The sequence below is a fragment of the Xenopus laevis genome, chromosome 5L (genome assembly GCF_017654675.1).
Source record: "Xenopus laevis strain J_2021 chromosome 5L, Xenopus_laevis_v10.1, whole genome shotgun sequence".
In the NCBI taxonomy this organism is placed as follows: domain Eukaryota; kingdom Metazoa; phylum Chordata; class Amphibia; order Anura; family Pipidae; genus Xenopus; species Xenopus laevis.
The window spans coordinates 164,722,520-164,746,808 of record NC_054379.1 but is presented as its reverse complement, the minus strand read 5'-3'; the positions used below and the strand labels follow the sequence as shown (position 1 = coordinate 164,746,808).

Below are 24,289 nucleotides of genomic sequence, written 5' to 3'. Positions count from 1 at the left end.
CTCACCAGTTTATGAATATATAACCATCAGATACTGGTGTTCCATATAAAGCGTGTTTTGTTATTGAACCCACATGACCAGTTTGGGTATTTTGGACGCAGTTCCCTACGGAAATGCCATTCTAACAAAAACAGATGGAAGGATTCTATATACAGACAGAGGAGGGATTGGTATCAGAATTCTGGGTATATATCTTGCCACGTTAACCCTTCCCTTGCCATACCATGCCTATTTACATTTGTATAAGAGAGTAAAACCGATGTAACGGACTAATAGTATTTGCATTAAAGAATTGGGGCCAGGCAAGAGAAGAAGTTTGAGGGAAAAGAGGTTTATAAATCGGCAGCTGCTCAGTTAATATAATATGTAGGGTTCACTGGGATCCACTGAGGCTTTTAAAAGAAAGCTGAGCTCTGTTAAAAGAATCCGCCTTGATTGTGAGCTCTCCGGACAAACGCATATCAGCCTCGCCTCTTCCTCTGGAAGGGTAAAAATCTGGAACGAAGTATTTGTGTCCAAACTCTAAGTCTATAAATCTCAGCTCTACAACGGCCGCCCCACTATTCCCAATTCCTCTGAGCGTCTCCAATCTATCAGGTTCCAGAAAGAAAAAAAATGGAATTACACCGAGGAGCAGTTTGCCTAATAAAATCCTCCAATGTACTAGGAAAACAGAAGGAGGCTTTGATAGGGAATCCATCCGAGCACACGGTTCCTTCGGAGCAGAGATGTTTATTCTTTTAATGATAGATGAGTAGCAGATGTGGGAGCCAGAGTGGAGATTATATAGGAAGAAATGCCAGAGGTTCTCTATGGACGTAGCTTGACATAAAACAAATAAATTGCAGCTCTGGCATGAGATTGTGCAGCAGAATGAGTGTAACCCCTTTACTGCCAGTCGCTCTTTAGGGTCGAGCCACAGAGAGTAGTAGCCAAACCTGTACAACTGGCCTGCACATTGCTCAATAATGTTCCACATATATACTTCATCCCATTGCAGGGGTAATAATACAGCAGCACCTATAGTAGCAGATGGATATTAACACAGCAGCACCTATAGTAGCAGTGGGATAATAGCACAGCAGCACCTGTAGTACAAGGGGTGATAAAACAGCAGCACCTATAGTAGCAGTGGGATAATAGCACAGCAGCACCTATACTGTAGTAGCAGTGTGATAATAGCACAGCAGCACCTATAGTAGCAGTGTGATAATAGCACAGCAGCACCTATAGTAGTAGTGGTATAATAGCACAGCAGCACCTATAGTAGCAGTGGTATAAAAGCACAGCAGTACTTATAGTAGCAGTGGGATAATAGCACAGCAGCACCTATAGTAGCAGTGGTATAAAAGCACAGCAGTACTTATAGTAGTAGTGTGATAATAGCACAGCAGCACCTATAGTAGCAGCGGAATAATAGCACAGCAGCACCTATAGTAGCAGCGGAATAATAGCACAGCAGCACCTATAGTAGCAGTGGGATAATAGCACAGCAGCACCTATAGTAGCAGCGGAATAATAGCACAGCAGCACCTATAGTAGCAGTGGGATAATAGCACAGCAGCACCTATAGTAGCAGTGGTATAATAGCACAGCAGCACCTATAGTAGCAGCGGAATAATAGCACAGCAGCACCTATAGTAGTAGTGGTATAATAGCACAGCAGCACCTATAGTAGCAGTGGGATAATAGCACAGCAGCACCTATAGTAGCAGTGGTATAATAACACAGCAGCACCTATAGTAGCAGTGGTATAAAAGCACAGCAGTACTTATAGTAGCAGTGGGATAATAGCACAGCAGCACCTATAGTAGCAGTGGTATAAAAGCACAGCAGTACTTATAGTAGTAGTGTGATAATAGCACAGCAGCACCTATAGTAGCAGCGGAATAATAGCACAGCAGCACCTATAGTAGCAGCGGAATAATAGCACAGCAGCACCTATAGTAGCAGTGGGATAATAGCACAGCAGCACCTATAGTAGCAGCGGAATAATAGCACAGCAGCACCTATAGTAGCAGTGGGATAATAGCACAGCAGCACCTATAGTAGCAGTGGTATAATAGCACAGCAGCACCTATAGTAGCAGTGTGATAATAGCACAGCAGCACCTATAGTAGCAGCGGAATAATAGCACAGCAGCACCTATAGTAGCAGTGGGATAATAGCACAGCAGCACCTATAGTAGCAGCGGAATTATAGCACAGCAGCACCTATAGTAGCAGTGGGATAATAGCACAGCAGCACCTATAGTAGCAGCGGAATAATAGCACAGCAGCACCTATAGTAGCAGTGTGATAATAGCACAGCAGCACCTATAGTAGCAGCGGAATAATAGCACAGCAGCACCTATAGTAGCAGTGTGATAATAGCACAGCAGCAACTATAGTAGCAGCAGAATAATAGCACAGCAGCACCTATAGTAGCAGTGGGATAATAGCACAGCAGCACCTATAGTAGCAGTGGGATAATAGCACAGCAGTACCTATAGTAGCAGTGGTATAAAAGCACAGCAGTATTTATAGTAGCAGCGGAATAATAGCACAGCAGCACCTATAGTAGCAGTGGGATAATAGCACAGCAGCACCTATAGTAGCAGTGGTATAATAGCACAGCAGCACCTATAGTAGCAGTGTGATAATAGCACAGCAGCACCTATAGTAGCAGCGGAATAATAGCACAGCAGCACCTATAGTAGCAGTGGGATAATAGCACAGCAGCACCTATAGTAGCAGTGGGATAATAGCACAGCAGTACCTATAGTAGCAGTGGTATAAAAGCACAGCAGTACTTATAGTAGCAGTGGGATAATAACACAGTAGAACCTGTAGTAACAAGCATAACAGCGCTGCAGCACCTGTAGTAGGGGTGATAGCCAGCAGCACTTGTATTGGTAAGGATGATCGTACCTCCAGTAGAAGGGATAACAGCAGCAAAGTAGCACCTTTAGTAAATGTACCCTACCTCCTATCACTTCAGTTTGGAAAAATCATGTTTAATATATCACTAGGGCCCAATGCTTGGAGGGACATTAAAAATGAACTCTTCTCAGCTTCTAGACTGAAACCATCTATAGCAATTCCAAAATCACAAAAACATTTTTAATTAAAAAAAAAGAAGACCAGATGCAAACTGCTGTGGATCACCCTATATAAATATTTCATGTTAAGGTGAACTTCCCTTTTAAGAGAGTGTTTTCCTATATGAAATATTTCTTACAGACTTGTTATCCAACAACACCCAGTGCGGGAAATGACTTCCCAGCAGAAAGGCAACAGGGTAGTAGTACTAATAAGTTACACCTAGAGTCGGACTATAGAAGCATCAGACGCTGCTACAGCTGTGGGGGCGCAGGGGTATAACAGGTCCAGTGGGGGTACTGACAGATAAGTTGTTTTAAAATAAAAATATTTAGAGGATGGGCCCTAAAATGATTTTACTGGGATGCAGTGACTTTTAGTTATGCCAACAGTATGGCCTGCAGCTGTAATTTAGTAGAATGGGGGACGGGGTTCGCATAGAAAGACCAAGCAAACGTGATAGGTCTGTGGGAAGCTAAGCCATTTGCATAAATTGTACATACAGATCTCTAGCTGTAATAAATCAGTGTTACCCTACTGCTATTGTATCACTCTGCTGTCCCCATCTTCCTTCCCTTACTGTCTCCATCTTGCCCTACTTTCTCTATCTTTCCTTCTCCATCTTGCCCTTTTACCTCCATCCTACCTTAATCTCTTCATCTTGCCAAATTTAGTCCATCTTGCCATTTCTTTTCCATCTTGCCTTACTTTGTCCTACTGCCTCCATCTTTTTCTAGTGCCTCTGTCTTCCCTTACTGTCTCCATCTTGTCCTGGTGTCTCCACACTTCTCTACTGTCTCAATTATACACTACTGTCTTCAGCTTGCCCTACTTTCTCAATCTTCCCTTACTGTCCCAATCTTGTCTTACCTTTTCCATCTTGCCTTACTATCTCCATCCTTCCTTAGTCTCAATCTTATCTTGACATGTCCATCTTGCCCTATGTTTTCCATCCTGCCTTACCTTCTCCATCTTGCTCTACGATCTCCATCCTCCCTTAGTCTCAATCCTGTCTTGCCTTGTCCATCTTGCCCTATGTTTTCAATCTTGCCTTACCTTTTCCAACGTGATATACCTTCTTCATCTTACCCCGCTGTGCCCATCTTAAAACTGTCTCCATCTTGCCATATTGTCTTCATTTTCCCGTACATTCTCCATTCTGCTCTATTGTCTTCATCTTGTTCTACTGTCTCCATCATGCCATCTGCTGTACTTTCTGAATCGTACCCTGCTGCCACTATATTGCCCTACTGTCTCCATCTTGCCATACTGTTGCCATCTCTCTGTAACACCTCCCTATCATCCTTCCCTACTATACCAACTATCCCCCAGTCATCCTACCAACAACTGTTCCTCCATGTGATAGTAGAGCAGTCAGCCCTAATGACACTTTCGGCCGCCAGGTGGCAGTCGGGTGAGTTGGCAAAGCCAATAGACAGTACATGATCCAGGTGGAGAATCATTAAGACAAAGTGAAGCTGTGCAAGTGTCCTATTATTCTCTGGAATTCAGGTGCCTTTGATTCCTGGTAGCCCAGAGGGGGAGAGACATCTGCTTGCAGGGGATTAGCCGCACACACTTTGGGAAAGAAACAACTCATCCCATTGGCCCTTCCTAAACTCCCAAAATTTCCCAACGCTTTTTAAGGTGCGGGAGCAAGAGAACAACAGTCACAGTAATCTGGCTAAAAATAGTGCCAGGCCGGCTAATGTTTTGTGAGGGTGTCCTCATGCGACCCCGGGCACTGTTTAGGTTCTGCTAGTGCAAATATATATATATATATATATATATAGTTCTGCACTGACGCTTGTTATTGTAACGCTGGGAAAGGCAGGGTGTTGCCATGTGACATACGTGTTTCTGCTAAATATCAAGGGATGTTAAGCACAACCCTAACTGATCGGCCCAGGGCTGAATAGATTCTTTGTTCTTTCAGCACCGCATTTCTCTGCTCCCTGCAGCCTCTAGCATCTGTCAACGGGCAACCGTTTAAAGGTATAAACCTCCAATTTCTGCCTGAAAGAGCCATGTAATATTAAGGAAAGTAGAGCAAATTTGGGGAAGCAGTAAATTGTCTCTGAAGGATAGTTATAGAGCCTGAAGGAATGAGAAGCGATTAACAACAAGTGATTAAGGTGAGAAATGATCGCAAGACAACGCAAACAACGTTCTAAAGCACCTTAACGATAAAAAAAAATCAAAAATAGTAGCAGAAGTATCCCAGAGCAAAAAGGAATGCTTACAAAAGAAACAGGGACATTTGCAAGCGATTGTATGGTAGAGTCCTGCGTGGGTCCATTTTTTGAAACCGGTAACCGCAACCCATACATTAAATTTGACCTGCATGTTTCCGTTACCCGACCCGCAATAGGCCAATTAATCTTCCGTGTATGCCGAACAGGACCGCCATCAGAAATCGCAGGGCCCTATACAACAAAATTTCCTGGGCCCCCTGGGCTGCGCCCACCGCAAGCCCCACCTACAGGTCCGCCCTCTCCACCCCACAGGTCCGCCCCCACCACACAGTAAAAAAACAAAAAAAATATTGGTGGCTAGGGTTCCGACATGTTAATAAAAAGATATTGGTGGTCAGGGTCCCCCATAAAAAAAACATTTGTGGCCAGGGCCCCCCCATTAAAAAATATTGGTGACTAGGACCCCACATGAGAAAATAATTGGTGGCCAGGGCCCCCCCCCCCCACATTATGAGAAAATTGGTGGCCAGGGCCCCTTAAACGTCCATGCCTTCCCAAAGTCAGCAGCTCTCAGAAAGATGGGGGGCCCGGCTAATCAAGTAAATGTGGCGTGGCCCCCCTTACCCTTGGGGCCCCCTACAACTCTCCCCCCTGTCCCCCCGTGATGGCTGCCCTGATGCCGAAGTTCCTGCATCAAGGCCTGGAAATACTTTGCCGGCTTTTTCTGAATCTACAAAACAGCGGTGAGTCGGAGCGGTTCATTTTTTCAATTAATCTTCCGACCTGGGAGCGCAAGGAACCGGAAATGATGTCACATTTGCCTGGAAGTGATGTCACTCCGGTGCTGAATCTTCTTTAAAAAGCGGAAGAACCTGAAGGGTGGGTGGGAGGGATCAAGCCCGCACCTTTGTTGGGTATCCAGACAGGTTACCCGCAATATGCCTGAACGGCCACGGAATCAGGACTTTTTCTTTGAAACCCGACCACTTTGCAGGTATTGCGCGGGTATCCGACACGATGCAGGACTGTACTGTATGGCACATAGAGCACTTTTGAGCATTGGTATCAATCAGTGTTTCACTGGCCATAATGTCTAACTGCTGGACACTCTATGGGGGGAATTCACAAAAGTAGAGAGAGACCATTTTTGGAGTAAAAGTGATGGTAAACTGGTGTAAAATACTTTCTCCATATTCACAAACAGAAATTTGCCTAAATTCCAGCTCAATCGCCACTTTTCATATTTTAGTGAGACAGCTTACAGACACTTTTATGAATTTGTCTTTCAAGCAACATTAAAATGGCGCAAAAATTAGATTTTCGCCCGACATTTTAAAAATGGAGTAAAACTCAGTATAACTCTTCCCCATTTGTCAGATCAATTCTAAACTAATCTGCTCTGATTTGGTTCATCCGATCTTCATTTCACGCCTCTTGTATGTCCCCCATTGGGGAATTATTATCATATTAATAGGGATTAGGATTTTATAGTCAGGGCACACGTTTGTGTCTAACCCTATAGGTGTAAAAGCCTCATTAACAAAACAAGTAAAACACTGATTAAACAAAAAAGTATATTTTATATAATTTTAATTTACAGTTGTGTTATTTTATTAGTTTTAGCTTAATGAATGAGGCATTATTAGCAACTTGAGTGAATAAATTATAAAAATCTAAAGGAAGAGCAAAGCCTCCCAGTCAATTGTTTAGTTTTAGCAGCACTTCGACACTTGACCTAAAATAATAAAACCTACTTTTTAAACAAATCCCTATATTATGCAAAATAGTATTTTTTTTATATTTAGACCCTTATATTTTGTTACTGAAGTGGAATTACACAAACATCCCGAAAAAAAAAAATGATGTATAATTTTTAGGGATGCACCGAATCCAGGATTCAATTTGGGATTCAGCCTTTTTCAGCAGGATTTGGCCGAATCCTTCTGCCCATCTGAACTGAATCCAAATCCAAATTTGCATATGCAAATTAGGGGCAGGTAGGGAAATTGCGTGACTTTTTGTCACAAAACACAGAAGTAAAAAACATTTTCCCCTTCCCACCCTAATTTGAATATGAAAATTCAGATTCAGCTCAGTTTTCGGCCTGAATCTTTCCTTAAGGATTCGGGGGTTTGGCCGAATCCAAATTAGTGGATTCGGTGCATCCCTAATAATTTTCCTAGATAAAATTACCCCCTTCCCCCGGAAATTCCAATTTAATGGCTGACTGACAGGTTTAGTTAAAGCTAAAGACAGATTCAGAAAAAATGTCGTGCGAAAGACGAAATATGAAAAGTGTCTGTTTAAAAGACAAATTCACAAAAATGGAGATGGAGAGGTTTGTAAATTTGGTGGGAAATCCAACATTTTTATCTCCATTTTAATTTTTTTTCTCAATATTAGCACTTTTGTGAATTCCCCCTATGTGTCCCTTTACAAACAATGCTGAGTGTCGGTGCCCTGCGCCCACACATTCCATTCATTCCTTGGCACTTGATGTCTGTTTGATAAAACTGCTGGATATCATTGCTATAGACCAGGGGTCCTCAATTTTTTTTTTACCCGTGAGCCACATTCAAATATAAAAAGAGTTGGAGAGCAACACAAGCATGAAAAAATCCCTTGGGGTGCCAAATAAGCGCTGTGATTGGCTATTTGGTAGCCCCTATGTGGACTGGCAGCCTACAAGAGGCTCTACTTGGCAGCATATTTAGTTTTTATGCAATTAAAACTTGCTTCCAAGCCTGGAATTCAAAAATAAGCACCTGCTTTGAGGCCACTGGGAGCAACATCCAAGGGGTTGGAGAGTAACATGTTGCTCACGAGCTACTGGTTGGGGATCACTGCTCTAGACCAACCCAAGGTCAGAGGGAAATCTAAACCAAAAGATTCCGTTTTTAGTATCTTGTATCTAGTAACGTGATGTGTGTTTAAATTAGGGATGCACCGAATCCAGGATTCGGCCTTTTTCAGCAGGATTCGGATTCGGCCGAATCCTTCTGCCAGGCCGAACAGAATCCGAACCCTAATTTGCATATGCAAATTAGGGGCGGGGAGGGAAATCACGTTACTTTTTGTCAGAAAACAAGGAAGTAAAAAAAATTTCCCCTTCCCACCCCTAATTTGCATATGCAAATTAGGGTTCGGATTCGGTTCGGTATTCGGCCGAATCTTTCACAAAGGATTCGGGGGTTCGGCCGAATCCAAAATAGTGGATTCGGTGCATCCCTAGTTTAAATGACTTTCCTTTCTATTCTCCCTGTCTCTGTCCTAGAATCAAAAATAGTATTTCGTTTCTAGATTTTTTGCTGCTTTATCCTCATATCGCACTCTATTTATCCATTGCCTTTGTGTCAGGAATTGGAGATATGACCCGTAAACTGGACTCTTTCCATTAGCAGAGGTTTCTGCTTTATTTATAACATTGTCTGACAAAGAGAATTGAGAGCATTGGAAGCCTGTGGACCTTCTCTTCTTAGGCTTCCACTTGTTACTGGAGCGTGAGGACCAATTGCAATAATTAACTGTGTTGTCGACAGGACTGAAAGAAACCAGAAGCCAATCACAGCGCTAGATCAAGCATTAGAAAGATCACAGGGAAGGAGTATTTATCCAATAAGAACACAGATGATTTGTTTGCAGCACCAACCATAATAGGGAAAGCAACCAAACGTATGGAAGCATCTCCATGTTCCACCTTTTTACTTGCAATTTCCTTCTTTACTGGTGAAAAAGTCTTATAAAAAGCACCAGCACCCATTTGTGTACATGTAACCCCACTATTGAAGACCTGCAGCAGAACTCACTCTTCCTGGGAACTCGGGGTGATCCGGTTCACGGGCGTCAAGCCGTCATTCCAGGGCATCTGGTCCACAATTCCTGGCTGCCCAAACTGTGGGTCGGTGATTCCAAGGTCAGGATCTGGCAAGCCTAATATGTGTAGATAAGGGAAGAATATATAAATATGTTATTAAGTTGCACAGGGAGAGAGCTGAATAATGGAACATAACCTCAGGATAACAACAGCGACTTAATGAATGTAAAAGGAGAAACAAGACTAAATGTAAAGATTATAAAAGGAACCCCTACCCCAAATCTATGTAACCCTTGCACTGCCAAATTCTCACATTCATTATAATCTAGAAAATGAAAGGGATTCTGTCATGATTTTTCTGGTGTAGTTTTTATTCCTAAATTACACTTCTTACACTGCAAATAATTCACTCTACCATAGAAAATTGAATTCCTAACCCAACAAGTGTAGGGGCATCTCAGGTCCTTTTGCCTGGTCATGTGATTTCAGAAAGAGCCAGCACTTTAGGATGGAACTGCTTTCTGACAGGCTGTTTTTTCTCCTACTCAATGTAACTGAATGTGTCTCAGTGGGACCTGGATTTTACTATTGAAGGGCCCATTTACTTAGCTCGAGTGAAGAAATAGAATAAAAAATACTTCGAATTTTCGACCTTCGACTACGACTTCGAATCAAATGATTCGAACTAAAAATAGTTTGACTATTCGACCATTCGATAGTCGAATTTCTGTCTCTTTAAAAAAAACTTCGACCCCCTACTTCGCCACCTAAAACCTACCGACCCTCAATGTTAGCCTATGGGGAAGGGGCCAATTTGTGATCGAAGGAAAATCGTTCGATCGATGGATTAAAATCATTCGAATCGTTCGATACGAAGGATTTAATCGTTCGATCGAACGATTATTCCTTCGATAGTTCGATCGTAGGAATAGCGCTAAATCCTTTGACTTCGATATTTGAAGTCGAAGGATTTAACTTCGACAGTCGAATATCGAGGGTTAATTAACCCTCGATATTCGACCCTAAGTAAATGTGCCCCCGAGTGCTGTTCTTGTATCTACCAGGCAGCTGTTATCTTGTGTTAGGGAGCTGCTATCTGGTTACCTTCCCATTGTTCTGCTGATGGGCTTCTGGGGGGAAAGGGAGGGGGTGATATCACTCCAACTTGCAGCACAGCAGTAAAGAGTTATTGAAGTTTATCAGAGCACAAGTCACATGACTGGGGGCACTTGGGAAACTGACAATATGTCTAGCCCCATGTAAGATTTAAAATTAAATGTAAAAAAAAAAATCAATTTGCTCTTTTGAAAAACCAATGTCAGTGCAGAATTCTGCTGGTGCAGCACTATGCGTTTGAAAAAACATGTTTCCAATGACAGTATCCCTTTAAGGATTTGGAACTCTGAAGAGGGCTACGACACACTGTGCCAAAGCTGATCAATGCAAGGCGCTGATAATTTTAGGAACAAGTGGCAATCAAAAACTGCAGGCAGGGCAGTTAAGGGTTAATCCCAAATACAGGGGACCACCAAACCCCTAGCACTGTCAGTTCCTTGGGCTGGATCCCGTAGAACTCGCGCGGTGTCCCTGGACCCAAAGCAGTGTTTTGACAGCTGCTGTTTTTTAAAGGCTCTTACAACAGTCTCTGTTCCCATAAACGAATCATTTCAATAAAAATAAGTAACGTGAAAAAGGATCAAGGGACCACTTATATCAGTATCGGAAGCTTTCCTTCCCCTTTAAATTTTCAGAAGCCCTAATAATAATAATAATAATAATAATTTGGCTGTTTCCGAACCAGATTTTGTATTTTTTTAACCACTACTTGAGATTTCTGGATTATATTCATCGAGAGGACACTTGTCTTTTACGGGTTCCTGTTTCAAGCGCAATAACCAGCGAACAATTAAAAATACATTTTTAAACAAGTCAATTATTTACCAGGTTTCACTGCACGACAGAAATGTTATTATTGGGACATTTGGGGGTGGTTTCTGCTGCCAATCCCCTGCTGTTATTTACTAATGGAACACCCCGAGGAAGACATTTTAAATAGGCCCTTTGATTTTCCTGCAAAGGTTTTTTTTTGTTTTTTTTAAAAAAGATGCTAATGATCCCACATAAAATAAAATTGTAATCATTTATTTCTGTAGGATTAAAGCCAGCGGGTGTCCCCCGGTTTCCTTTTCAAAGGATCTGATGTCTCGGGGCACAAGGGGCGACTAACAAACACGTGTGTGTCTCAGTCACATTTCAGATTTTAGTTCGGAGAAAAACGAGGCAGATCTGCAAACAGATAATAAATAGATGTGAGGCTGCAGGAACCATGTGGATGTCTTTGTGTTCAGGCTCGAAACATGTATATTATATATAAGTGACATAATAAGTCTGGAATGTATTCACTCACATCTCACTGTAATGATGGACTGCAGATACTTCTTGTGGATTTATACTGAGCATTTCCCTGCTACACCTATGGCTTTCTGTATTGGAGGGGGTGCCTGGAGTAAAATCATGTGCTATGTTGGGTAGTACTGATATATTACTGTCACCATCTCTTCCTTCCCAGAGACTATTATACACTGTTACTATAGGCCCCATCTCTCCCTACTATACCTGCTATCCCACAGTCACACTCCCTTCCCAGAGACTATTATCCCACTGTTACTATAAGCACCATCTCTCCCTACTATACCTGCTATCCCACAGTCACACTCCCTTCCCAGAGACTATTATCCACTGTTACTATAGGCACCATCTCTCCCTACTATACCTGCTATCCCACAGTCACACTCCCTTCCCAGAGACTATTATCCACTGTTACTATAGGCACATCTCTCCCTACTATACCTGCTATCCCACAGTCACACTCCCTTCCCAGAGACTATTATCCCACTGTTACTATAGGCACCATCTCTCCCTACTATACCTGCTATCCCACAGTCACACTCCCTTCCCAGAGACTATTATCCACTGTTACTATAGACACCATCTCTCCCTACTATACCTGCTATCCCACAGTCACACTCCCTTCCCAGAGACTATTATCCACTGTTATTATAGGAACCATCTCTCCCTACTATACCTGCTACCCCACAGTTACACTCCCTTCCCAGAGACTATTATCCACTGTTACTATAGGAACCATCTCTCCCTACTATACCTGCTATCCCACAGTCACACTCCCTTCCCAGAGACTATTATCCACTGTTACTATAGGGACCATCTCCCCCTACTATACCTGCTATGCCACAGTCATACTCCCTTCCCAGAGACTATTATCCACTGTTACTATAGACACCATCTCTCCCTACTATACCTGCTATCCCACAGTCACACTCCCTTCCTAGAGACTATTATCCACTGTTACTATAGACACCATCTCTCCCTACTATACCTGCTATCCCACAGTCACACTCCCTTCCTAGAGACTATTATCCACTGTTACTATAGACACCATCTCTCCCTACTATACCTGCTATCCCACAGTCACACTCCCTTCCCAGAGACTATTATCCACTGTTACTATAGGCACCATCTCTCCCTACTATACCTGTTATCCCACAGTCACACTCCCTTCCCAGAGACTATTATCCACTGTTACTATAGGCACCATCTCTCCCTACTATACTTGCTATCCCACAGTCACACTCCCTTCCCAGAGACTATTATCCCACTGTTACTATAAGCACCATCTCTCCCTACTATACCTGCTATCCCACAGTCACACTCCCTTCCCAGAGACTATTATCCACTGTTACTATAGGCACATCTCTCCCTACTATACCTGCTATCCCACAGTCACACTCCCTTCCCAGAGACTATTATCCCACTGTTACTATAGGCACCATCTCTCCCTACTATACCTGCTATCCCACAGTCACACTCCCTTCCCAGAGACTATTATCCACTGTTACTATAGACACCATCTCTCCCTACTATACCTGCTATCCCACAGTCACACTCCCTTCCCAGAGACTATTATCCACTGTTATTATAGGAACCATCTCTCCCTACTATACCTGCTACCCCACAGTTACACTCCCTTCCCAGAGACTATTATCCACTGTTACTATAGGAACCATCTCTCCCTACTATACCTGCTATCCCACAGTCACACTCCCTTCCCAGAGACTATTATCCACTGTTACTATAGGGACCATCTCCCCCTACTATACCTGCTATGCCACAGTCATACTCCCTTCCCAGAGACTATTATCCACTGTTACTATAGACACCATCTCTCCCTACTATACCTGCTATCCCACAGTCACACTCCCTTCCTAGAGACTATTATCCACTGTTACTATAGACACCATCTCTCCCTACTATACCTGCTATCCCACAGTCACACTCCCTTCCTAGAGACTATTATCCACTGTTACTATAGACACCATCTCTCCCTACTATACCTGCTATCCCACAGTCACACTCCCTTCCCAGAGACTATTATCCACTGTTACTATAGGCACCATCTCTCCCTACTATACCTGTTATCCCACAGTCACACTCCCTTCCCAGAGACTATTATCCACTGTTACTATAGGCACCATCTCTCCCTACTATACTTGCTATCCCACAGTCACACTCCCTTCCCAGAGACTATTATCCACTGTTACTATAGGCACCATCTCTCCCTACTATACCTGCTATCCCACAGTCACACTCCCTTCCCAGAGACTATTATCCACTGTTACTATAGGCACCATCTCTCCCTACTATACCTGCTATCCCACAGTCACACTCCCTTCCCAGAGACTATTATCCACTGTTACTATAGGAACCATCTCTCCCTACTATACCTGCTATCCCACAGTTACACTCCCTTCCCAGAGACTATTATCCACTGTTACTATAGGAACCATCTCTCCCTACTATACCTGCTATCCCACAGTCACACTCCCTTCCCAGAGACTATTATCCACTGTTACTATAGGGACCATCTCCCCCTACTATACCTGCTATGCCACAGTCATACTCCCTTCCCAGAGACTATTATCCACTGTTACTATAGACACCATCTCTCCCTACTATACCTGCTATCCCACAGTCACACTCCCTTCCCAGAGACTATTATCCACTGTTACTATAGGCACCATCTCTCCCTACTATACCTGTTATCCCACAGTCACACTCCCTTCCCAGAGACTATTATCCACTGTTACTATAGGCACCATCTCTCCCTACTATACCTGCTATCCCACAGTCACACTCCCTTCCCAGAGACTATTATCCACTGTTACTATAGACACCATCTCTCCCTACTATACCTGCTATCCCACAGTCACACTCCCTTCCCAGAGACTATTATCCACTGTTACTATAGACACCATCTCTCCCTACTATACCTGCTATCCCACAGTCACACTCCCTTCCCAGAGACTATTATCCACTGTTACTATAGACACCATCTCTCCCTACTATACCTGCTATCCCACAGTCACACTCCCTTCCCAGAGACTATTATCCACTGTTACTATAGGCACCATCTCTCCCTACTATACCTGTTATCCCACAGTCACACTCCCTTCCCAGAGACTATTATCTACTGTTACTATAGACACCATCTCTCCCTACTATACCTGCTATCCCACAGTCACACTCCCTTCCCAGAGACTATTATCCACTGTTACTATAGGCACCATCTCTCCCTACTATACCTGTTATCCCACAGTCACACTCCCTTCCCAGAGACTATTATCCACTGTTACTATAGGCACCATCTCTCCCTACTATACCTGCTATCCCACAGTCACACTCCCTTCCCAGAGACTATTATCCACTGTTACTATAGACACCATCTCTCCCTACTATACCTGCTATCCCACAGTCACACTCCCTTCCCAGAGACTATTATCCACTGTTACTATAGACACCATCTCTCCCTACTATACCTGCTATCCCACAGTCACACTCCCTTCCCAGAGACTATTATCCACTGTTACTATAGACACCATCTCTCCCTACTATACCTGCTATCCCACAGTCACACTCCCTTCCCAGAGACTATTATCCACTGTTACTATAGGCACCATCTCTCCCTACTATACCTGTTATCCCACAGTCACACTCCCTTCCCAGAGACTATTATCCACTGTTACTATAGACACCATCTCTCCCTACTATACCTGCTATCCCACAGTCACACTCCCTTCCCAGAGACTATTATCCACTGTTACTATAGACACCATCTCTCCCTATTATACCTGCTATCCCACAGTCACACTCCCTTCCCAGAGACTATTATCCACTGTTACTATAGGCACCATCTCTCCCTACTATACAGTACCTTCTATATATTTTTGTCTCTTGACAGTCATTGGCCTCAGGAGATATTCACAGGGACACTACATAGTGGGCTCCTACCAGGTCTGGACTGAGAATCAAAATAGGCCCTGATATTTCAAGTACACAGAGGCCAATAAATAGTGACAGTATATTGCATATTACAGCAGCACCTCTGTCAGTGGTATAACTTTTGGGTACTGAGCCCCCTTGCAAAATCTGGGGTTCGTACCCCAACTGAGGTTGCAGATGATCGACACACAGTGTGCAGTGTGGTACTTTCCTTGCCACCTGAATCCAGAGCCCTAACTTGCACAGTGACATTTGCTTACCAGGGTCTGATTGAAAAGCATTGGGGTCAGACACCCCACCTCGCCCCTGCTCCGGTGTTAGCCCTGAACGTGGACTAGAATCATTTGGAGCTGGAAATGGGTTCAGATCCAACTGCACATGGTCCATAGGGTCACAGAATCTGAATGGGGATTGGTTGCTGTTCATTCCATTAAAGCCTGGGGACACAAAAACACAGATTAGATGTAATGACAACAGGTGACACTTAACTGTTAGAGCAACAAATGCCCATCACTCTTTTATAATTTGAACTACAGCTCCCAGCTCCTTCTGAACGCTGGTGCTTTTATTTCAATAACAGCAGGTGGGCCACTGGCCATAGGGCCTTAAAACTAATGGGACAGGAATTCTCACACTGCCAAAGTCTAGTGGCCTCCACGATATGTTGATGCAATGCATTCTGGGACAAGAGGAAGCATCAGCCGCTCCATGTTTTGCCAAGCGCTAAATAAAACATTGGGCGGCTGCCTCTGAAACCTGGCCTGGCTCTCGGCCCGGAAAACCACCATGTTAAATGAAAGCTCAACGCGAGCCCTGCACACGACCACATGCTATGTACAAAGGCTGGGATTCATAATGGAGTTCAGTTACGTGTCTCAGAGGGAACAGGGAGTTCATGAACCAACACTGTTGGCCTCTTGTCAATGTTAAAGGGGTGGTTTGCCTTTTAAGGAGAACTTAACCCTAAAAATGAATGTGGCTAAAAATTGCATATTTTATATAGTGAACTTATTGCACGAGGCTAAAGTTTGAGCTTGTCAATAGCAGCAATGATCCAGGACTTCAAACTTGTCACAGGGGGTCACCATCTTGGAAAGTGTCTGTGACACTCACATGCTCAGTGGGCTCTGATTGGCTGTTGAGAAGCTAAGCTTAGGGCTCGTCACTAATTATCCAGCAGAAAATGAGCTTCCCTGGCTGTAATATAAGCTGATGCTACAGCTTTGCTGATTATTAAATTCTGATGCTAATTGCACTGGTTTCTGTGCTGCCATGTAGTAATTATGTGTATTAATTACTAATCAGCCTTATATTGTGACATTTCTATTCTATGTGTACTGTATATTGTGAGTGGCTCCCTAAGCTCAGTAAGTGACAGCAGCACAGAGCATGTGAATCAGTGAATCAGCAGAAAAGAAGATGGGGAGCTACTGGGGCATCTTTGGAGACACAGATCTTTACTGCTGAAGGGCTGTGGTTGCCTTGGGCTTATACTAAACCCAGAACATCATGTACAACATTTCTGCCCTAATTCTTTAATTAAGCTTTAGTTCTCCTTGAAAGGAGAACCAGCCATTTAAAGTGGCAGTGAAGTGCTAAGTGTCAGTAGTATCACCAAACACCCTTGGTGCTAATTTCAGTTTTCCAGACTAAACCAGATCTCTACTTCAGTATAAAAATATAATCTAGGTAAATAGACAGACTGTGCAAAATAAAAAATGTATCTAATATAGTTATTTAGCCAAAAATGTAATGTATAAAGGCTGGAGTGAGTGAATGTGTAACATAATAGCCAGAACACTACTTCCTGCTTTTCAGCTCTCTTGGTTTACACTGATTGGTTACCAGGCAGTAACCAATCAGAGACTTGAGGGGGGGGGGCACATGGGACATATCTGTTGCTTTTGAATCTGAGCTGAATGCTGAGGATCAATTACAAAGTCACTGAACAGTTATGTCCCATGTGGCCCCCCTTATAGTCACTGACTAACTCAGAATTAGAGAGCTGAAAAGCAGGAAGTAGTGTTCTGGCTATTATGTTACACATCCAGTCACTCCAGCCTTTATACATTACATTTTGGGCTAACTAACTATAACTAGCTAACTAACTAACTAACTAACTAACTAAATATATTAGAATTTTTTTTATTTTGCACAGCCTATCCATTTACCTAGTTTTTATCTTTACACTGAACTGTTCCTTTAAGGTGGCCATACACAGGCATATTGGTCCTTTAGACTGATTTGGCAGCTTATCTGCCCATGTGTGGGGTATTTAGACAGGCCTCCCTGGTCGATATCTGGCCAAAAATCAGCCAGATATTGATTGCATACTAACCAACATTTTGGAAATAGAAAGAGGGACAACATTTTCGACCACTCCCATTTTTGTGGCCACACCCCCTAATTACCATGTTCATTTTACAAAATTTGTCAGGTTATGAAAGTCTGAACACATTTTTGTGGTTTTTATGTGTTATTACAGTTTTGTTAATGAAGATGAATTGCCCTTTAAGCTGCAAGTCACAGTTTCCCCAAGAGACCTACTTATGTTGAATTGTTACATTTGTTTCATTGCTTATCTTAAATTGTTCCAAAAGTATCTAAGTGCACCTGCCATGCATTCTGGGCTCTCTGCCAAAAGCCAATTAAGTTTTAGAAACGTTGTATCTTTTTCTGGCTGTTCAGTGCAGGAGATCAAAGAGAAAGTCTGGACATTTCAGTAACAACCCAGGACTGTGGGTTGAACTGTCGAAATCGGGACTGTCCCGCAAAAAACATGGAACAGTTGGGAGGTATGCGATCGGGCAGGTTTGATTTTCCCTTACGATCGAGGACTGCATTGGGTAGTTGTCCCTGCCGTTGGTGGGCATATCAAGGAAAGATCCGCTGCTTGTTTGGCAACCACTTATAGTGTATGGCAACTTTACACAGAGAGGCCTGATGCTGCTGCTGCGACACAGAAGCTAAAGCACTTTTTTCTGCCGGTAAATAGAATATCCGCAGCAGCCAGACGAGCGAGTGATCTATAAACATGGCTGTCACATCTCACTCAGGCAGAGGAAATGACACTCCATTAAGCGTGAGTCTCACTCGTTCCTTCTCGACGCTCTCGCCGACATGAAAGGGGCCGTCTGACATCTTCTGTGGTGTCCTTGAGAGGCTGACAGGCCTGCGCTGGGGAGAGAGCTACTCGGCCCCTTCTAGACACAACAGGGCCAGTCTCTTTAATTCAGCAAAACCCATTGGAACAGAATGGGAAGAAGTACTAGCGGCTCTGAGGGTTGCGCTCAGTTTGGCATCTGCTCAATATGTATTTCCCCCTGACTGAAACATGAAAAAACTCGCCCGAAAATTCCTCTCACATTCCTCACTGTTTTCTTTATTTCCCCGGACAGTTTGTGAAACATTAACTCTTGTCAGGATGGAGAAGGAAACGACAGTGCTGGGCGGCTGAGAATGAGCCCCACACAACTTCGGAGGGGCATAATAAATAGGGATGCACCAAATCCAGGATTCGGTTCAGGATTTGGCCTTTTTCAACAGCCCGGCCGACTGAATCCTAATTTGAATATGCAAATTGGGAGCGGAGAGGGAAATCGCTTCACTTTTTGTCACAAAACAAGGAAGTAAAAAATGTTTTCCTCTTCCCATCCCTAATTTCCATATGCAAATTAGGATTCAGATTCAGTTCGGTATTCGGCCGAATCTTTTGCGAAGGATTCGGCTGAATCCAAAATAGTGGATTCGGTGCATCCCTAATAATAAATATACTGAGAGTCCTCTTTGCCCCATCTGTGTGACATTTATTGCCAGTCCCCTGCAGGTTTTCATATTAAAGAGGAAAGTCACCGTAAATTGGACTTTTCTTTTACCCCCATACATGGCACTAAGTTTGCCCAGCAACCAATAGCAACCAATAAGATGTTTGCTTTTAAACAAATGACCAGAAAATACTTCCTGCTGATTGGTTGCTATGGGTTACTGCTCCAAGGCAAACTTAGTGTCTTTTATTACATAACCTCAAGTATGATGTCAATAGGGGTGTTATATAGCAATGTGATGGGAGGACACAGCCAGGGTTGGGGTTAAACAAGAGGGGCATCCTGGCAATGCAGGAGGGCTGGAGCCCCATTTGAGAGTTTGAAAATAAATCAGGACTAAGTCCAAACATCCCTCTGATGCTGAGAGGGGCCATTCAGTGACTGCTGGAAGGCCACATATTGGACATACATGAATAATAATACTTAAAGGGCATGTAAAGGCAAAAAATAAAATCCCATTTTTACTTTCTTTAATGAAAAAGAAACCTATCCCCAATATACTTTAATTAAAAAATGTGTACAGTTTTTATAAGAAACCTGACTGTATGCAGTGAAATTCTCCCTTCATTTACTGCTGTGGATAGGAATTGTCAGACGGTCTCTAACTGTTCTGCAGGGAAACAATTATACTTATGAACAGCAGGGGGAGCCCCCGCCTTAATTCCCAGCCATGCAAAACTCAAGCAGGTTTGTTTGTTTCCCAGTAGAGCAGTCGGCGACTGTGTAGAGATTTGTATTGGATTTTATTTTTGCCTTTACATCCCCTTTACTGTTTCCAACTCCAGCTGCAGGGACAAAGATCATGGAGCCAGATTTAAACAGATAAACTGGGATTCTATTTTGGATTATTTTGCTGCAGCCACTGGTTCTGCAGAGTTGGAGAAAGTTTATATTAAACAAAACAAAAACTATAAAATCCACATTAGATTACATGACAACACAGGACCCAGTGCAGTCTGTATATTCTGATTATTAATCAGTCTTGCTGATTATTTGACTTGTGCTGTTTTGATAATTTATGACGATCCCTAAGCAGCTCAGACCACACTGAGCATGAGCACAGTCTTGGTCTTGTAAAGATGTATAACAAAGTTACAAGATGGTGACCCCCCTGTGGCCAACTTTGAAAGCATAAATCATTTGTTTGATTAGGCTTGTGGTGCAGTAAGTTCATGTTTATGTTTAGTATACAAAATACAGCATTTCTAGCCTTATTCTATTTTTCTTCCCCTTTAAAATATATAGTAATTGCTATACAATATAGTATATACAGTATATATTTACTGGAGGGCACAGAGCAAATGCCCTATCTATCTTACCCGTAAACCGTGAATATATATCTTAAGGTGGCCATACATGGGGTGATCCGCTCGTTTGGCAACGTCTCTTGATATGCCCACCTTGAGGCTAGAGCCCAATGATCTGATCACAACAAGAAGAATACGGGCGGTTGGATAAAGGGCCACATCAACAAACTGATTTGGTCCTTGAGCCAACGGGATTTTTAAGCCACCCGATCCTCATCTGGCCAAGATATCGATTGGGGAAGCCCATCAGAGGGCCCCATACACTTCCCAATAAGCTGCTGACTTAATATATCGACCGCTTATACTGTATCGGCTCGTGTATTGCGAGCTTTAGGCAACACAAAATCTGTATCCAAAGCATATGCAAAACAGTGTGCCAGGGATTCTGGGAATTCACGGAGGCCGTATCTTTATCCTTGACTTTTGTGGACCCTCATCCTCTATCTATGGACTCTTACTCAAGCTCAGTTTATTAGCCGTAGGCCTGTCCATGATTAGTCACCATTGAGGAGTCAGTATTAACCAGCTTAATGGTTCATTTTTGTACAACTTGGTTTTGGTCCATTCCACTGGGCACCCTCTCCGTATAGATTTCCCTGATGTTAATATTAATCAAGGTAATCCCTATGTATAATGTATAGCATGCAAGGGGACAAGGAACGTAACTCCATCTAGATAGACTTGCCTCTGCTAATACATTCATGTAGACTCTTACCTATTCTTTACATCTACATTATATTATAGTAACTGCCAGTATCCAAAGACAGGGTCCTGCCACTGAAAGGCAACAGTTTGGGCATCTTTCATTTTTAATTTTGGGTATCTTTCATTTTCCCTCTGAACTGCACCGCCAGCCATTGTTTTATACATTGTCACCTTCAGTCCAGCCCAAGAATGTGGCCCCTTCTAACCCAGTCCTTGGCCTGGAATTTGTCTCTTGAGCAAGTGAGATGATCAAGCCTTGAACCTATCACTTGTCCAACATTACCCATGGTGCTTGTTGGCAAAATGATGGACAAGTTAAATTCATGAAGAATCACTCCCAAATGAGATTTATAACCCAACTGTGAAGCAACAAATGATGAAGCACTGGAAAAAAAAGCTCAAGGCTCCAGAAATCAAATGCAGTGCAGACCCTGGGGTGAATTATGGGCTACACAGGCCACAGCCATCAGCTCAGTCAATATAATCCATCACAACTGCCTCCCACCCAAGTCATTGACTTGTCCTTCGACATTTGTACAAACAAGCTTGTGGGTCACTATAATAAACAGTGCTGCCATACCAAGGAAGGCTGAGATTTGTTATTGTGTCAAGGCAAACTAAGCAATACATTGAGGCAGAGAGACAAAGGATAGATTACACAAGAGAAGTCACCCATGAGTTTGTACCCACGGGTGCCATGACATGTGGGAGCAACATTAACATGACATTTACATCTGAGCTCATTACATACTGTTTAGTCGGGTAGGGGTTCTCGCCACAGTGCCAGTTTGTAGCGACGAGGGTAACATCTCCGCTTTTAATGAGACACTGTTATCTGTCCGGTCAGACACAATCCCAGGGAGTTGGGCTGCTTTGGCCAGTGTAGGCAACAACTGATCGAGTTGGTCAAATTCATCTGCAAACTGAAAAGGGCAAAAAGAGAGAGTGGCACCATTAGTAAAATACGACTACACCCTCTTTATAATTATCATTTATCATCACTGCAATTGCCAGCAGGGGGGTACATCTGTCCCGGGCCAAGGCCTAAAGGGGGGCCCGGCTGTGCTTAGGGTTGCCACCTTTTCTGGAATAAAATATCAGCCTTCCTATATATTTATCTATTTCCCTATTAACAACATTGGGATCAGCCATAGTTTTTACTGGCCAGGCCAGTAAAATACTGGCCAGGTGGCAACACACTAGCTGTGCTGCACTTTTCAAATTAGCCGGGCCCCTCTCGACAATGCCACGCCACTCCGCCGAAGTCCCGAAGATCAGAAGTCTCGAAGCCGCAAATGGAGTGGAAGCCGCAAAAAAAGACCCGAAGCGCGTTGACCTGAAGCTGCGAATGGAGCCTAAGCCGAGAAAAGACCCGAAGCTCCAAAGACCTGAAGTTGAAGTCCTGATGCCACGAAAAGACCCGAAACCATGAAACGGCCTGAAGTTGAAGTCCAAGAAGCCACTAAAAAGAGCTGAAGCGCTATAGACCTGAAGCTGCGAATGGAGCCTAAGCCGCAAAAAGACCTGAACTCCAAAGACCTGAAGTTGAAGTCCTGAAGCCATGAAAAGACCCAAAACCATGAAACCGCTTGAAGTTGAAGTCCAAGAAGCCACGAAAAGACCCAAATCGCTATAGACCTGAAGCTGCGAATGGAGCCTAAGCCGCAAAAAGACCTGAAGCTCAAAAGACCTGAAGTTGAAGTCCTGAAGCCATGAAAAGACCCGAAACCATGAAAAGGCCCAAAGTTGAAATCCAAGAAGCCTCGAAAAGACCCAAAGCCAGTACAGTAATAGTGCTGTCTCAGAACATTCCTTCTTTCTATATATTTTTATTTGGGTGGGAGCTGCCATATTGTGTCCAGAGACACAGAGAAATGCTATTACAAAGGCTTCTGGGTATACAAGGTGAGCCAATGTATGTGAGGGGCATATGAAGAAGAGGCTTTGGAGCATGCTGAGCATCCTGTGCCACACAAAAGTACCAATTCGCTGTTTCCCACCAACGACAAGAATGAAAATCCTAGCGGAGCTGCCAGCCGGCTCAGAGGGCATGTTTTGTGTTGTGCCGACTCGTATTTATTGTAACACATGAGAAACGGGTTGTATTTATTTTTTTGCTTTTTTGCGGTCAGGGACAGATTTGCATGAAAATGACTGTATGAGAAATGCAGGAGGAGAAGGGCAGTTTGGTTAAGGTGCGACTAAGGACAAAGCCCCCCATAATCTGCAAGAGATTGTACACTAGGGGGGTGCATAAAGAACCATCACTGATCACCTGCATGTTAATGAGTCACAGAGACAAAGGGGAGACCCTGTGAAAAAGTCGGGGAGGTCTGGGCCGTCACTGAATGAATATGCATGAGTGCTTCACCCCCCCAGAGACTTGGAATAACTGAGGGATCAGCGCGGTCAGTCTCAGGAATCTTCTCCATCTGGGCCACGAAGGTCACCCTACTCTAGTGCCAATTGTGGGTTTAACAAAATTCTTCACTTTTTTCCCTAAGCAGAAGTAAAACTGCAGACGGTGCTACATAGCCTTTCCATTCGCTGTACTCAATAGCCCGGTACTTTTCAAGACAGATCTGGATAATATAGAAAAAATAAAATACAGAAAGGCCGTCTCCCATAGACTCCATTATAATCAAATAATCCAAATTTTTAAAATGTATTTATTTTTTCTCTGTAATAATAAAACAGTCACTTGTACTTGATCCAAACTAAGATATAATTAATCCTAATTGGAAGCAAAACCAGCCTATTGGCTTTATTTAATGTTTATATGATTTTCTAGTAGACTTAAGGTATGAAGATCCAAATTATGGATAGATCCGTTATCCAGAAAACACCAGGTCCCAAGCATTCTGTATAACAGGTCCCATACCTGTACCTCCCACCCTTTTCAACTATAGTCAGGTGATCCCACTGGTGTCTAATAAAAGGGCAGCCAAGTTTGGGAGTTTTACTTTGAAAGCAGCAAGTAAGTTGCAGGTAAAACTTAGTCCCTGTG

General features: G+C 43.3%; 1 protein-coding gene across 6 annotated transcripts in view; it reads right to left on the bottom strand.

Annotated features, from left to right (window-relative positions):
* Positions 1-24,289, bottom strand: part of ncoa1.L (nuclear receptor coactivator 1 L homeolog) — a 163,179-nt gene that overhangs the window by 21,397 nt on the left and 117,493 nt on the right. For all 6 annotated transcript variants that reach the window (XM_041563612.1, XM_041563613.1, XM_041563614.1 and 3 more), the window contains exons 11-13: positions 22,034-22,205; positions 15,707-15,883; positions 9,082-9,205 (exon numbers count right to left, since the gene is read on the bottom strand). In XM_041563612.1, coding sequence (XP_041419546.1) covers positions 9,082-9,205; positions 15,707-15,883; positions 22,034-22,205 — 473 coding nt within the window. The remainder of the gene's footprint in view (positions 1-9,081; positions 9,206-15,706; positions 15,884-22,033; positions 22,206-24,289) is intronic.